Genomic DNA, 14422 nt, shown 5'->3' with positions numbered 1-14422 from the left:
TAACAAAAATTCCAGCAAGTTATTTTTTGATATTGAAAAACTGCTTATAAAGTTTATATGGAAATGCAAAAGATTTACAATAGCCAACACAATACGGAAGACAAAGAAAGTTGCAGGACCAACACTACACAATTTCAAGAATTACTGTATAGCTTTAGAAATAACAATGGTGTGATATTGGGAAAATAACAGATAGCTAGATTAAAACAGAACAGAGAACACAGAAACAAATTCACAAAAATAAACTGGTTTGACAAAGAAGCAAAGGTAATTCAATGGCGAAGGAACAGTCTTTTTAACAAATGATACTGGAAAACTGGACATCTGCATGCAAAAAAAAATCTGGACACAGATCTTACATCTTTTACAGAAATTAACTGATACTGTTTTGTATGAGACTCTAATGGTGGGTACATGGTATTCTGCATTTGTCAAAGCATAAATAACTGTAAAGCAAAACGAGTGAACCCTAATGTAAACTAGGGTCACAATAAAATAGAGTCAACTGCATTAACTTGGCATGAATATCAGTGAATGCTACTGTAGGTGCTTAAAGTCTAAGAATGACTTTGTATTTATATCATTTTCTTTGGTTCATCTCTAAGTCCAAGTCAGTTTTTGATTTTGTTACTTCCTAATCAGAATAGTGCCATACTTCAGTAAGATCCTAGTCCTTGGCTCAGGTTATACTTAGAAACATAAAATAAAAATAGCTCACATTTCTTATATTCCTTTTACATTTCAAAGTGCTTCTACATACATCCTCATTTTTTTAAAAAAAAAAATAAGCCTTTTTTAAAAAGAAGTTTTAGGTTCACAGCAAAATTAAGCAAAAGGTACAGAGTTTCCCTATGTCTCCTAGTCTCTTCCCCATTATCGACATCTTGCACCAGAGTGGTAAATTTAGTCAATCAAGAAACCTATTTTAACAAACCACTATCACTCAAAGTCCACACTTTACATTAGTAACAAACCATTATCACTCAAAGTCCACTCTTTACATTACTAACAAACCATTATCACTCAAAGGCCACAGTTTACATTAGTAACAAACCATTATCACTCAAAGTCCACAGTTTACATTCCTAACAAACCCATTATCACTCAAAGTCTAGTCTATATTAGGATTCACTCTCCGTGTTGTACATTCTAGGTTTTGTTTTTAAGACTTCATTTTTTTTTAAGAAGCAGTTTCAGGTTCACAGCAAAATTAAGAGGAAGGTATAGAGATTTTCCATATCCCCTGCTACCATACACGCTAGCCTCCTCCAGTATCAACATCCTCCACCAGAGTGGTACATTTGTTAAAAATGAACCTATACTGACACATAATCACTCAAAGTCTATAATTTACACAGAATTCCCTCATTTATTAAAAACAAAGCTAAATATTACTCTAATGCAAATTAAAGAAGGTATTTTTCTTCTATTACAAAAGGTTACAAGGGAAGGAAAGCCTTAAGAAAAATAATGAAAAGGTTACAAGGGAAGAAAAGCCTTAAGAAAAACTCTAAACTTGCCATGAGATAAAATTTACAGTACATATTTTAGATAAATATTAGATAAAAATTAGATGAAAATGAAAAAACAAACATGATAAATTTCATTTAAAACTTGTCAAGTTATCTTTACTTGTTTCAATGGTCTCTTCTTTGATTTTGATACAATAGATGACTTTCACCCTATTTCTATGAAACAACAGTGACATCCAGAGGCCAATAAAACAGCGACGGTACATAAGCAATCAGCCTTTTATTATTACTTAACTAGACAGTCATGTTAGCATTGACAAAATAAAATGCAATCCAACAATATAGTTAAATGTTAACACTTGAGTCTGAAGTACAATTTCAAATGTAATTAAGATAAATTTATGTACGTGTGCATATATATATTTGAATACAGTTAACATATATATTCAATTTTGTAAAATTTAAATACTATTTTTACTTTATATGTTCTGGGTTGTCTGTAAAATATATTAAACAATAATTAGGAAAAGTATGGAAAAGGAGTATTCTAACAAAACAGTGACTTAAACATCTTACCTTCTATCAAAAGTAGACATTCATTTGAAAGTGGGAGAATACCATTATTTTTCACAAAATGAACTGCTACTTTTCGTCCTTTTTGATTTTTAGTGGTCCAGATTTTTGAATCGTATAATGCTGTATTTTGAAGCTTGACATCTGGGGTTTTAGTTGCACCATCCTGCAAAATTATATCCAAATCACCCTCACGTGGAACTTCTTGCCTAAAATTATTGACAATGAAATGACAAAAATCAATTTTGGTATAAGCTTGAAGATTTCAATTTAACAAGTAATCAAATTAAAAAGTATCATTCTTATATGCAGATGAGTCAGTTACTTTTTCTTAAATTATCTAAATTATGGAGACAATTCACTTTGCAGAACAAATAACTTTTTTCAATAGATAAATATTTGATATTTTGTGGGTAAGTATATCCCAATCATAATTACATTAATTACCAGTGATTTCCATGCCTGGTTTTGTGATACAAAGCCACTTATAATTATTTCTAGTATCAATTTTTTTCTTCTCCGTAAGGAATGCTAAATTTCCCAGTAGGAGAAAAAAAATACAGTGGCCCCTGTCTTCACTCCATTTAAATATCCACTTACCATACTTAGGGAAAAGGGCACTTCTAAACTAATAATATTTCCAATTCTATTTAATAATTAATAATTTTGAGAAGTCATATGGTTAAGTATCATGTAGCAGAAATGGCATCATTTGGAATCAAAAAGTGTATGGTTTTATTCTGGTTCTGTTGTCAATTAACTGTGTAACTTTAGATAGTTTTTGTTAATTTCTGAGATAATGTCCTTATTTGTTTAAAAAATGATCGCAGAGAGTGGTTTTATTTTACAAAGCTGTATGATTTTACAAAATTCAATAAACCAAAATTTGATAATACTTGAAGAATTATCTAAAATCCTTATATATACATTTTAATCCCAACCACCATTTCAAGCTCAAATGGGTAAAAACTGTTCCCTTACATTTTATTTAAAGAGATTTTAAAATAAAAAATTTCCTCAAACAGCATTATACTCAAATTTTTGAGGGGAAAATGTATGTATATTAATGAACACTGATACTCACAATTTATAAGCACACAAATACATGGCGATGTACATATATATATACATATTGTAGCACATTTTAGTGAAAACTCAATTTATGGCATCCAAATGCATACAGCCATCAATTATCTACATTTTCCAAAACATCATCTTAGATAATCAGAGGAAAAATAAGCAAATTGCAAAAAGATGAGGAGCTTTTAAAAATGATTTTCAGAATATGTCTCAAGCTGATTACGTAGTAAAAGGATTACAAAACAGTTATATACATTTATTACATATTTATATAATCAGTGATGTTCAGAGTAAAGGCACTGAGAAATTCTCAATTACTACAGAAAATTTAAATTACATTTATTATATTCTAGTTATTAAGTAGGACAGAAGTTTACCAACAAGGCTCTCTGTATCACTTAATTAGATATTTCAAGTAATCACAACTCTTTCCAAAAATTTCAGTTAATAAAGGTTTATATTTAAGAAGATACTTTTGTGACAAATGAGTCTGCCCAAATATATTAATTATTTATTATTTCTCATTTGCCTTTATCAGAGTGACTAAGCTGAATTTTAGATCTGAAAATAGCAACCACTTTTATTACTATCAGAATAATTTATTCTCTAAGAATTTAGCATTTTACCTAAAAAATTTACCACTCTTGCAAAATATATTAACAATTTACTTATTCCTAAGACGCAAAATTATACATATGTGCACATATATACACAAATAATATGAAAGCACATTTGTTTTATTATGGAAAATACTCACAGTAAATGACATTTAGGGCAATGAAGTTTAACAGACTGAAATAGTCTTCTGGGCTTATATGACCTCAATTTTGCTCGGATGCGATATTGTTGAGGAGCTTTTTGTTTCAAAATGGCACACAGTGGTGTCCGCTCCAAATATTGATGATCTGTAAGTACTGTAAAGAATTTTTATATATTAAAACAGAATAGCAAGAATCGTATTTATGACATGCATCCTTCTGAACCAAATATATACTATAAAATTTAATTAATTTTAGATCTATTAAGTGTCACTCCATGAAAGCAAGGGTTATGTTTTTATTCCCTAATGTATATCCAGGGCCCACTAGCATACTGCCAGGCACACAGTAGGCACTCAACAAATGTGTACTAAATAAACGCTGGATAATTTGGGGGAAGAAATAACTTAATTGCCTAGTAAGCATTCAAAAAAGTATTTTTATATGGGACTAATGGAAATCTGGCTAACAGAAAAAAAGCAAGGTTTATTTAGCTAAGAAAATAACATGCTAGGCAACCGTTTAAGTTCTAATTGGTGTCTGCCACAAAAGAATGTAACAAAACACACTTGCTGAATATTACTTGCAGGCTCTTGGATGTTTCAAATTAGTTACGGAACTATCATTTATAAAATCAGATTAAGAATAGGAAAGGACATTAAGGGTGATATAACTGTCATGGGAGTGGTGTAGTAGTGGAGAAGAGAAGAGGAAGTTTGGGGAGTTGGAAGGAGAGAGTGGAGCAGGAGGGAGAGGAAAAGGAAGAGGAAGTTGAATCAAACTGGAAAAAAAAGTCAGACAAAAGCGTTAGGAGCAATTGCCTGGGAAATAGGTACAAGAGGTCTCCTCAGCTACTTGTGGAAAGATGGCCTGGGTGATCAGTTTCTACTGGAAAAAAGTATAAAATTGCTGGTGACCCTTAGCTTAAGGCAACAACAGCTTGCTATACATTCTAGCTGAATACTTTCATGTGTTATAGAAAATGAAAATGATGTACAAATCTTATTAACCTCAATGGCAAAGACAATTCCTTTCAGCTTTAATTCAGTGAAATTCTTGTTGAATTAGTTTTCCTTCAAGGATCAAACGGCCAAGAGTTTACAGTGGAACATTTTGTTGGGTGGAGATTTTTTTTTTTTTTTTTTTTTTTTTTTTTTTTTTTTGGAGATGGAGTTTCGCTCTTGTTGCCCAGGCTGGAGTGCAATGGTGTGATCTCTGCTCACCACAACCTCTATCTCCCGGGTTCAAGTGAGTCTCCTGCCTCAGCCTCCTAAGAACTGGGATTACAGGCATGTGCCACCACGCCCAGCTAATTTTTGCACTTCAAGTAGAGTCAGGGTTTCTCCATGCTGGTCAGGTTGGCTTCGAACTCCCGTCCTCGGGTGATCTGCACGCCTCAGCCTCCCAAAGTGCTAGGATTACAGGCGTGAGCCACCACGCCCGGCTGGCGATTGTTTTAAAAAGACCATTGGCAGACCTGATCAATTTAGTGTAAATTGCTACACAGTGATAAGAGCAATTGCTTCAAACTCATATTTTAACCTAAAGTTTTTAACTTTTCATTTTAAAATGCTTTCAAACTTAAGGAAAATTGTAAAAACAATACAAAGACCTTCTGTATAATCTTCACCAAGATTCACCAATTGTTAACATTTTTGCACATTTATCGTTGTCACCGTGTCTGTCTTTACCTGTCTCTCAACACGTAAATATTATTGAATCATTTGAGAATAACTACCAGACATTATGCCTCCTTTTCTCTAAATCCTCCAGTATGTATTTGAAAAGAAGACATTTTATTGACATAATTACAGGTAATTTTCAACATTAGAACATTTAACTGATTTATTACTATAATCAAATTAACAAACATTACTCAAATTTCTACAATTGTCCTCAAAATGTTCTTCATAGCATTTATTTTGTTTTCAAGTCTAAGATCCAATTCTGGACCATGTATTACATTTCATTCTCATGTCTCTTTAGACTTCTTTAATGTAAAATAAATCCTCAGTTTTTCTTTATCTTTCACGACACTGATATATTTGCACAGCTATTTACTCTGTAGAATAAACACCAAATTGTGTGTGTCTGGTTCTTCTTCAGGCTCAGGTTTAGCTTATGCATTTTTGGCTGGCATAATGCATACATGATACTGTGTGCTTCTCAGTGCATCACATCAAGGGGCATACAAAGTGAGTGTTTCTATTACTGTAGACCTAAACTTTATTCACCTGGTAAAGGTGGTGTCCAATCACTTCTCCACTAAAAACTTACCGCTTCCCCCTTGCATTTAACAAGAATATACAAGTAAATATCTTATTTTTCATCATATATCTTGATAGTTTAGAATCCACAGATTCATAACTAACTGAACAATGACTATCATGGTTACAAAATGGTGACTTTTTTTTTTTTTAATTTCATCATTCCTTTCATATTTGTTATTTTACTTTAAGAAAGATATTTCCACTTAACCCCATATATTTTATTTTTCCTTTAGCATCATCAACATGGGCTCATGCATTCCTGCTTTACTCAATTAGTATTAATCTTATTTGTTTTGATGCTCAAATGTTCCCAGATTAGACATGTTCTATCCTAAGCCATTTGACGAGTTTCATCATTAACTGAGAACCTCCTTACTTTCTAGTACTACAAGGTTACTCCATACTAATTTTGTAATTCCCCTGTTCTAGTTCTGAAATCTGTTGTTTCACCAAGGAGCTCTGATTCCTTTAGAGAAAAATATTATTTATAAACCACGATCTGTGCACTAGGTTTGCTTATGGCAACTGGAGTGCTGCTGCCTCTATGACTTTTCATGGAGAGAAAGATAGGGTATATATGAACACACATTCATACTGACACACACACACGCACACCCCTATAATATAAACGAAAGTGTGTGTATGTATGTGAATATATATGTATCATACATACACACAGCTACATCTATTTCTGTATTTACCTAGGAAAACATGAGTACATGATGGCACCTCCAATTACAATACAACATTAAAAGCATTCATCAATCCTTTTCCCATTCGTATTTGTATCTTCTTCCTCCAATTTGAGAAATTAAAATTTAATAAATTTGTGCTTAAAACTATTTTTCTGAAAATTGTTAATTAGCTGATGTAACAAAAGGAGGGTACTTGATAGACACACTATCATTACTAACATTAAATTAAAATTTTGAGGCATATTGCAAGGAGCTCCTTTATGGTACACTGTTTAATGCATCATGTGACAGGATAACTCTTCGTGTAACAGTTTAAAGATACGTGTCTTTACATTGCATATTTTAAGTCATGTAACTCTAACAGAGATACAGGACTTAAAATACATCAGGTATTTAATGCTTAAAATATATATCTGTTTTAAACGTTAAGTCTGTTAGAGATATATGACTTAAAATATGCAATGTAAAGACTCGTATCTTTATGGGTTCCGTTTTGTGCCAATGGCACATGGTAGAAGAAGAAAGTTAAATATGGACATATTTTAGCTTTAAAGGATATGTGTTCTACTATTAGAAAGAAATGGATTAGTTGGTAAGTGTAGAGGCAGACTTTATTACACTCATTACTGTGCCCACATCAAAAATGATACATGGTCTTACTTGTAGCAGATAGCTGTTGACATCTTTCTACCTCATACAATGATACTGATCCAGAGCCTATAAAAAGGAAAAGGCAAAAGAATTAAGCCCATTACAACTTCAACGTAGAACTGAAAACAGTGGAGCATTGCTGAGAGAAACTGAAGACAATACAAATGAATGGTGAGATATGTCACATTCATGATTTAAAAGGCTCAATATTAAGTTATCAATTCTCTCCAAATGAATCTGCAGATTCAATATAATCCTTTCAAAACAGCAGAGACTGGGGTGGGCACAGTGGCTCACGCCTATAATCCCAACACTTCAGGAGACTGAGGTGGGTGGATCACTTGAGGTCAGGCGTTAGAGACCAGCCTGGTCAACATGGTGAAATCCCTTCTGTACTATAAATACAGAAACTAGCCAAGTGTGGTGCAGATGCCTGTAATCCCAGCTACTCAGGAGGCTGAGGCACGAGAATCGCTTGAACCCAGGAGGCGAAGGATGCAGTGAGCTCAGATTGTGTCATTGCACTCCAGCCTGGGCAAGAGAACGAGACTCTGCCTCAAAACAACAACAACAAACAAACAAACAGCAGAGGCTTTACTGCAGAACTTGCAAAGCAGATGCTATCACTTATGTGGAAGTGCAGAAAATCTAGAATATTAAATAACATTTTATAAAATAAGAATAAAGTTGGAGAACAATGTACATAACTTCAAGACTTACTATAAACTTACAGTAATTTAAGACAACATGGAACTGGCATGAGGATTGAAAAATAGATCAACTGAATTAAATTAAATAGAGAACCTGGAAATAAACCCACATTTACATTGTATTTTGATTTTTTACTAAAGCAGCAAAGCAATGCAAGGAGAATGCAAAAGGTGATGCAATAATTGAAAATTTAGTATGGGGAAAATGCATACTTCACACTATACTAGTAAGCATTGAATGGGAAGACTAGACATAAGCTCACATTTATACTCGCTTGACTTCTGACAAAGACATTGAAGTCATCTAACAGGAAAAAGGAAACAAATGATGCCATAACAACTAGAAATTCCTATCTAAAGAAAAAATGTCTACCACGTATCATGTGGCATTAAAAAGGAAACAAACTAGTGATATATGCAACAATGTGATTAAATCTCAAAAACATATAGTATGTAAAAAAGGATACATATGATTCAATTTTTTCAAAGTTCTAGAACTGCAAATCTAGAGGGATTTAGGTTACACGTTTATGTATTAGTCAAAACTCATGGAGTGGTTCATAAAATGGAAAGTTGTCCATTTCACTGCTAATTTTACCTCAAAAACAAAAAACTCTAAATAACTACTCAACTCTAGCTAATTATGTTCATGCCACGGTGTTTAGAAAATGTACTTATGTCTGCAACTTACTTTGAAATGTGTAAAAAATATAAATTAATGAATGAAAAGGCATATAAGCCAGGAGCGGTGGCTCACACCTGTAATCCCAGCACTTTGGGAGGCTGAGGCGGGTGGATTACCTAAAGTCAGGAGTTCGAGACCAGCCTGGCCAACATGGTGAAACCTTGTCTCTACTAAAAATACAAAAATTAGCTGGGCATGGTGACAGGCACCTGTAATCCCAGCTACTTGGGAGGCTGAGGCAGGAGAAGCTTGAACTCAGGAGGCAGAGGCTGCAGTGAGCTGAGATCGTGCCACTGACCTCCAGCGTGGAGGACGAAGCAAGATTCCACCTCAAAAGAAAAAAAAAAAAAAGAGGCATATAGAAATAAATGCACATGTGATGGAGCAAACAAAGTAAAATAGTTATTGGAGAGTCTAGCTGGTAGGTATTTGAGTATTCATTGTACAACTGTTTTAACTCTACCATGTACGAAAGTCTTTATTATGTTGAAAAAATACAGTGTAGAGGAAATAAAAGGGGAGATGGATAAAATAGTAAACTTATGAAATTTAATAGAATGACCAAATGAACATCAAAAATAGGACTTTAACAAGAAAGCAAAAGTAGTAGTCATAGCATTTAGGTTACAAAATGCTTTCTAAAAAGAAGAATTTAAGACTTTTAAAATCTGTATTTTGTAATCACTTTAGCTTACATTCTATTATACATAACAGTATATTATGTTTTTATAATTTATTTTATAAAGCATTACACACAAACATATCCTCAGTATTGCTAATAAGTGGTATAAAAATCCAAGTCAAGAGGACTTGAATGAACATCTCAAGCTGGCATTGGTGTAATTTCAATAAATCTAATTCAGTAATTAGTATTAGCCATTACAACACGAGATGGAAACAATGGCAGAAACCATAAAAGTAGCCAAATAAGAAAATGTGTAAAACATACATGGTTGCCCCACAAACTGACAAAAATATAATTCAACAGAAAATCAGATAAAGGGTAAGAGCAAATAATCTGAGGAAGAGGGAATTAAAAACGTTCGTAAACATATAATAAGATTTTCAAGTTTCCAAGTAGTCAGGAAAATTAAGTAAGAAAATGCGTTTCACCTGCTGAACTGTCAAAAATTACACATAATGTTAAATTCCAATACTGTGAAGGTGTGAGGAAAGTACATTCTTCTATACTGCTATTTGGATATAAATTCCTATGACCTTTGGTAAATAATCGGGCAGCATCTATTAAAAGACATGCATACCCTTAGATATATCAACCTCACTTTTAGGAGTTGATTGTGGAGAAGTGCAAACATGGAAGCACATATATTCAAGGATGTTTATTAAAGTATTATTTATAACAGCAAAAAACTGGTAAAGATCTCAACGTCTATTAAATGAAAAATGAAAAAAGTGTAACATTATTACTATGCAACTATAATGAATTTGAGTCATATGAATTAGCCCAGAAAAAAAGATCTATAATATATTGTTGAAGAAAGCAACTATTTATTATAGTGTGATTTCATTTTGGTAAAAATTTAAGAAAAAGAGAAGAGTCATATTGTTTATGTATAGGTATATATGTTTGTATAAAGATGAAGTGATTGAAGGAATCACACTAAACTGTTAAATCTTACCTCAGGGAGTAGGGAATAAAGGCATAGTGAAAGCTATTCAACTAGATATTACAACACCTATTACAGTGTACTTTAAAAATAATGAAAGAATAATTCTAAAAGGAAAAAGAGATTGTAAAAAGTATAATTACAAATTATATTGTCTCCAAGTGACTGTCATTTGAACTAAATCGGTTTCCTCATGGTAGTTCAAGTAATCATACACTAGGCCACAATGTTAACACGAAGGTGTTGGCATTTTAAAATAAGTAGAGTTTTAAAACAGAGAGAATGAAGAAAATAAATGCAAAGTACATACCAAAAAATCAAAAAGCCTGCATTTGAATTTGTCTTGCTTTATCATCAGTTAACAGCTAAGTAACCGTGGACAAATTATATGATATCCATCCATCGAAGCCTCAGTTACCCATTGTTAAAAGGAGACAGAATAATTCATCTCATAGGAGTGCTGTTAGAATTAAATAATAATGTGGCCGGGTGCGGTGGCCCACACCTGTAATCCCAGCACTTTGGGAGGCCAAGGCAGGTGGATCACGAGGTCGAGACCATCCTGTCTAACATGGTGAAACCCCGTCTCTACTAAAAATAAAAAAAAAAAAAATTTAGCCGGGTGCGGTGGCGGGTGCCTGTAGTCCCAGCTTCTACTCGGGAGGCTGAGGCAGGAGAAGGGCATGAACCCAGGAGGCGGAGCTTGCAGTGAGCCGAGATTGCGCCACCTCTCTCCAGCCTGGGTGACACAGCAAAACTCCATCTCAAAAAACACACAAATAAACAAACAAAAGAATTAAATAATAATGCCTGCAGGCACTTACATGCCTACCAAGAAATATATGTTAATTTTCATGCTTATCATTATTGGGATGGAAAGAGAATAAATCTCATAAAACGATTTTTTGGATCACAGCAAGGTAGGAGTTAGGTAGAAAATAAAACAAAAACAACAACAAAAAAACAAAACAAAAACAAAGAAAAGTGACCTAGATTCCAGGTCCCAAAATGCAGATGTAGAAATTCAGACAGGCCAGGCGTGGTGGCTAACACCTGTAATTCCAGAATTTTGGGAGGCTAAGGCAGGAGGACTGCTTGAGACCAGGAGACCAGGAGGTTGAGACAAGCCTGGAACAATATATAGTGAGATCCTGTTTCTACGAAAAATAAAAAAATTAAAAGAGTAAAAAAAGCCAGGCGTGTTGGCATGTGCAGGACTACAAGTCCTTGCTACTCAGGAGGCTGAGGCAGGAGGATATCGCTTGAGCCCAGGAGTTTGAAGCTGCAGTGAGCTATGATCCTGCCACTGCATTCCAGCCTGGTCGCCAGAGCAAGACAATGTCTCTTAAACAAACAAAAACCCAGAAATTAAGACAAAGTGGTAAAAGAAAAAACAATGCACACTGAAAGCTTTCAAGTTCAGATTTGACTAGTCATCTATTCAAGTAGACAATATTAGAAGGACATATTCCACTGTTTGTTAATATTTTGTATTTAGATACCTGCTTAATTCAATAAAGACTAGAAACTATATATACATCTAACATATGTATGAGCAAAAAGTATTTGGGCCATGTGAAATAAGTGGCAAAAACAATCTTTGTTCCCTTTAAAAACTGACAAGCAAAATAGTTGTCTATGAAATCAATACAGATTTTCTTGTGAATACAAACACATGTTATGTATATATCAAAATCAAGTAATCACCACCACCCAATTTGAAAATGTAATTACATAATTTAGGAAGAAACCATGTTTACTTTTTGGCATAGGATACAGATAAAGATTTTAGTATGTTCCTTTACTACATGAAATTTTTAATAAGAGAGACAAAGAGAAGACATTAAAAATAATTATGTTGATAAAGCTATTTTATTTAGCAAGAACTAAACTGTCAATATTAAAGGTTGTCCTTACTTGGAAAGCTGTCATCAGGTTCTGATTGACAGATAACATCTGAATGTTGATTGGCTGTCAAATTTGCAGATTCTAAATCCCTATAATTGAAAGAATACAATTTCAAATTGCATAAAACAAAGTCAATATAGTAAATTTAGCTGTACCCACAAAATCCAGAAATTCATTGATATTGTATATAAAATTCTGTGTGTATAAACATTCTTCAGTAAAGGATCTGTTGCTTTCATCAAATTTTCTGAGGGTTCAAATTAAAAAGCTGAGTTTAGAAAGATACAAGTGAAACAGGGCAATGACGAAATAATACAAACAAAAATAAACTAGGAATTTAATGGATGGCATTCTGGGTCAGAACAATCTAACTCTAGATTCAAGAAGCTAAATACTATGTTGCTATATATGGCAATGATATTAAAATCAGTGAAACTGATATAAAAGTAATAAAACAGAAGCTAATTTAAAGTCACACTGATTTCAATGAATTAAAATTTAGACAAAATTTATTTAAATTTACTGAACAGTATGTTTTCTCTTTGAAGATATGAAGACTTTTTAAATTTCTAGAATATTGACCAAAATGCTTCTGCACACAGTACTCGCCAGGAATACCTTGGGAAAAAGAGATCTAAATATATAGCAGGTTTAAGATACTATTTACTTTCTGGCACATGTAAAAGTTTTAAAAATGTTTTTAAAAGGTTTAAAAGAGAGTGATACACCAAAACATGTGTTACTTATTTAATCAGTGGCACTTCAGAGATATATTTTTTTCATGAAAGAATTAAATATTTTTGGAATCTTACATATGTATCAAATTTTCTAAACTTTAGCTAAGGTCTAGTTTCCACTGTATGTTGCTGTACTTGCAGAGTGTGGTAAATGATAGAAAAGAAGCAAGAGTGTAAAAGCCAGATTCTAACAGTTGGAAAACTTCAACTATAACCTTGGCTCTGCTACTACTTAGCTATATGAGCCTGTAATCATTTGATTTCTTTCATTCGGCTCATCTGTTTAAAAACATGGCAAATGGCACAAAAGGCTAGGGAACCTATCAGAAACCCCAGGAACAATATTATCTCAGAAATCGGCTTAATCAATACCTTATTTACATTTTCTAAAAATTAAAAGCTTACTTTTTCAGTTGATCCACATCAGAGTTAGTTTCTGGCAAGACCCTGATTCCCCGACCATAACTGGTACCTCCATGAAGATGAAACTCTAAACTTAACATTGTCTGATTCTCTGAATTCATTGATTGAAGTTTGGTATGAAGGCTATAGATTCTAAGAAAGCTTCCAACCTAAAAACAGATAATTTGTTATTTGGAAAGCGAGGAAAATAAAACTTTAATAACCAATATGGGGCAATGAGGGCACTGACCAATCAGGAAATATACTAAAGTATCTGCAAAGTATGCTATACGAGTATGGCTGAGTAACAGCTGCATGGAAACTGTATCAAAACTAAATATATGGACATGTGCATGCCTAAGCATGTATGCACACACATACATATACACACACATTCAACTGTAAGAGATATTTTCATTTCAGACATATTAAAATGTGAAAAAAAACTGTGTCTTAGCATCAATAAAATACAATGGTTAAGAAACCCATTACCTAAATGGAATTCAAGCCCTCTATTTGACTGAAGTTTCTGAAAATGCTTTGCTTTAACCAGTTTAAGGCTTAATTAAATATGATCCCTAAGATACTGTCATTATGAGAATACTAAGAAGAAATTTTAAATGTGGTACTATCAAAAAATAATAAACATCTTCCATCTTACAAGTTCTATGGAAAAAAACTTTTGCATTTGTGCCTGCACCACCACAGTGTGAAACAGTCTGTGAGTTCAAATATGAGTTATCAGAGTTTTGAAATAAATGTTCTATAGTTAATCTCAGATGTTTTGCTAAACTTAGTCTACAAATATCTTTAATTATAGACCACTGAGATTTTTCTTTTAATGGAGATGTCA

At 33.1% G+C, this 14422-nt stretch overlaps 1 protein-coding gene across 13 annotated transcripts in view; it reads right to left on the bottom strand.

Moving 5' to 3' along the window:
* The window catches only part of POT1 (protection of telomeres 1), a 113382-nt gene that overhangs the window by 15088 nt on the left and 83872 nt on the right, over positions 1–14422 (bottom strand). For 12 of the 13 annotated variants that reach the window (XM_031665199.1, XM_031665189.1, XM_031665194.1 and 9 more), the window contains 5 exons: positions 13573–13739; positions 12440–12519; positions 7509–7565; positions 3883–4039; positions 2049–2254 (listed from right to left, as the gene is read on the bottom strand). In XM_031665199.1, the coding sequence (XP_031521059.1) occupies positions 2049–2254; positions 3883–4039; positions 7509–7565; positions 12440–12519; positions 13573–13739 (667 nt within the window). The remainder of the gene's footprint in view (positions 1–2048; positions 2255–3882; positions 4040–7508; positions 7566–12439; positions 12520–13572; positions 13740–14422) is intronic. The other variant, XM_031665198.1, reaches the window with a different exon arrangement.

This window comes from Papio anubis, chromosome 4, assembly GCF_008728515.1.
Source record: "Papio anubis isolate 15944 chromosome 4, Panubis1.0, whole genome shotgun sequence".
In the NCBI taxonomy this organism is placed as follows: Eukaryota; Metazoa; Chordata; class Mammalia; order Primates; family Cercopithecidae; genus Papio; species Papio anubis.
This window is presented reverse-complemented; position numbering and strand designations above follow the sequence as displayed.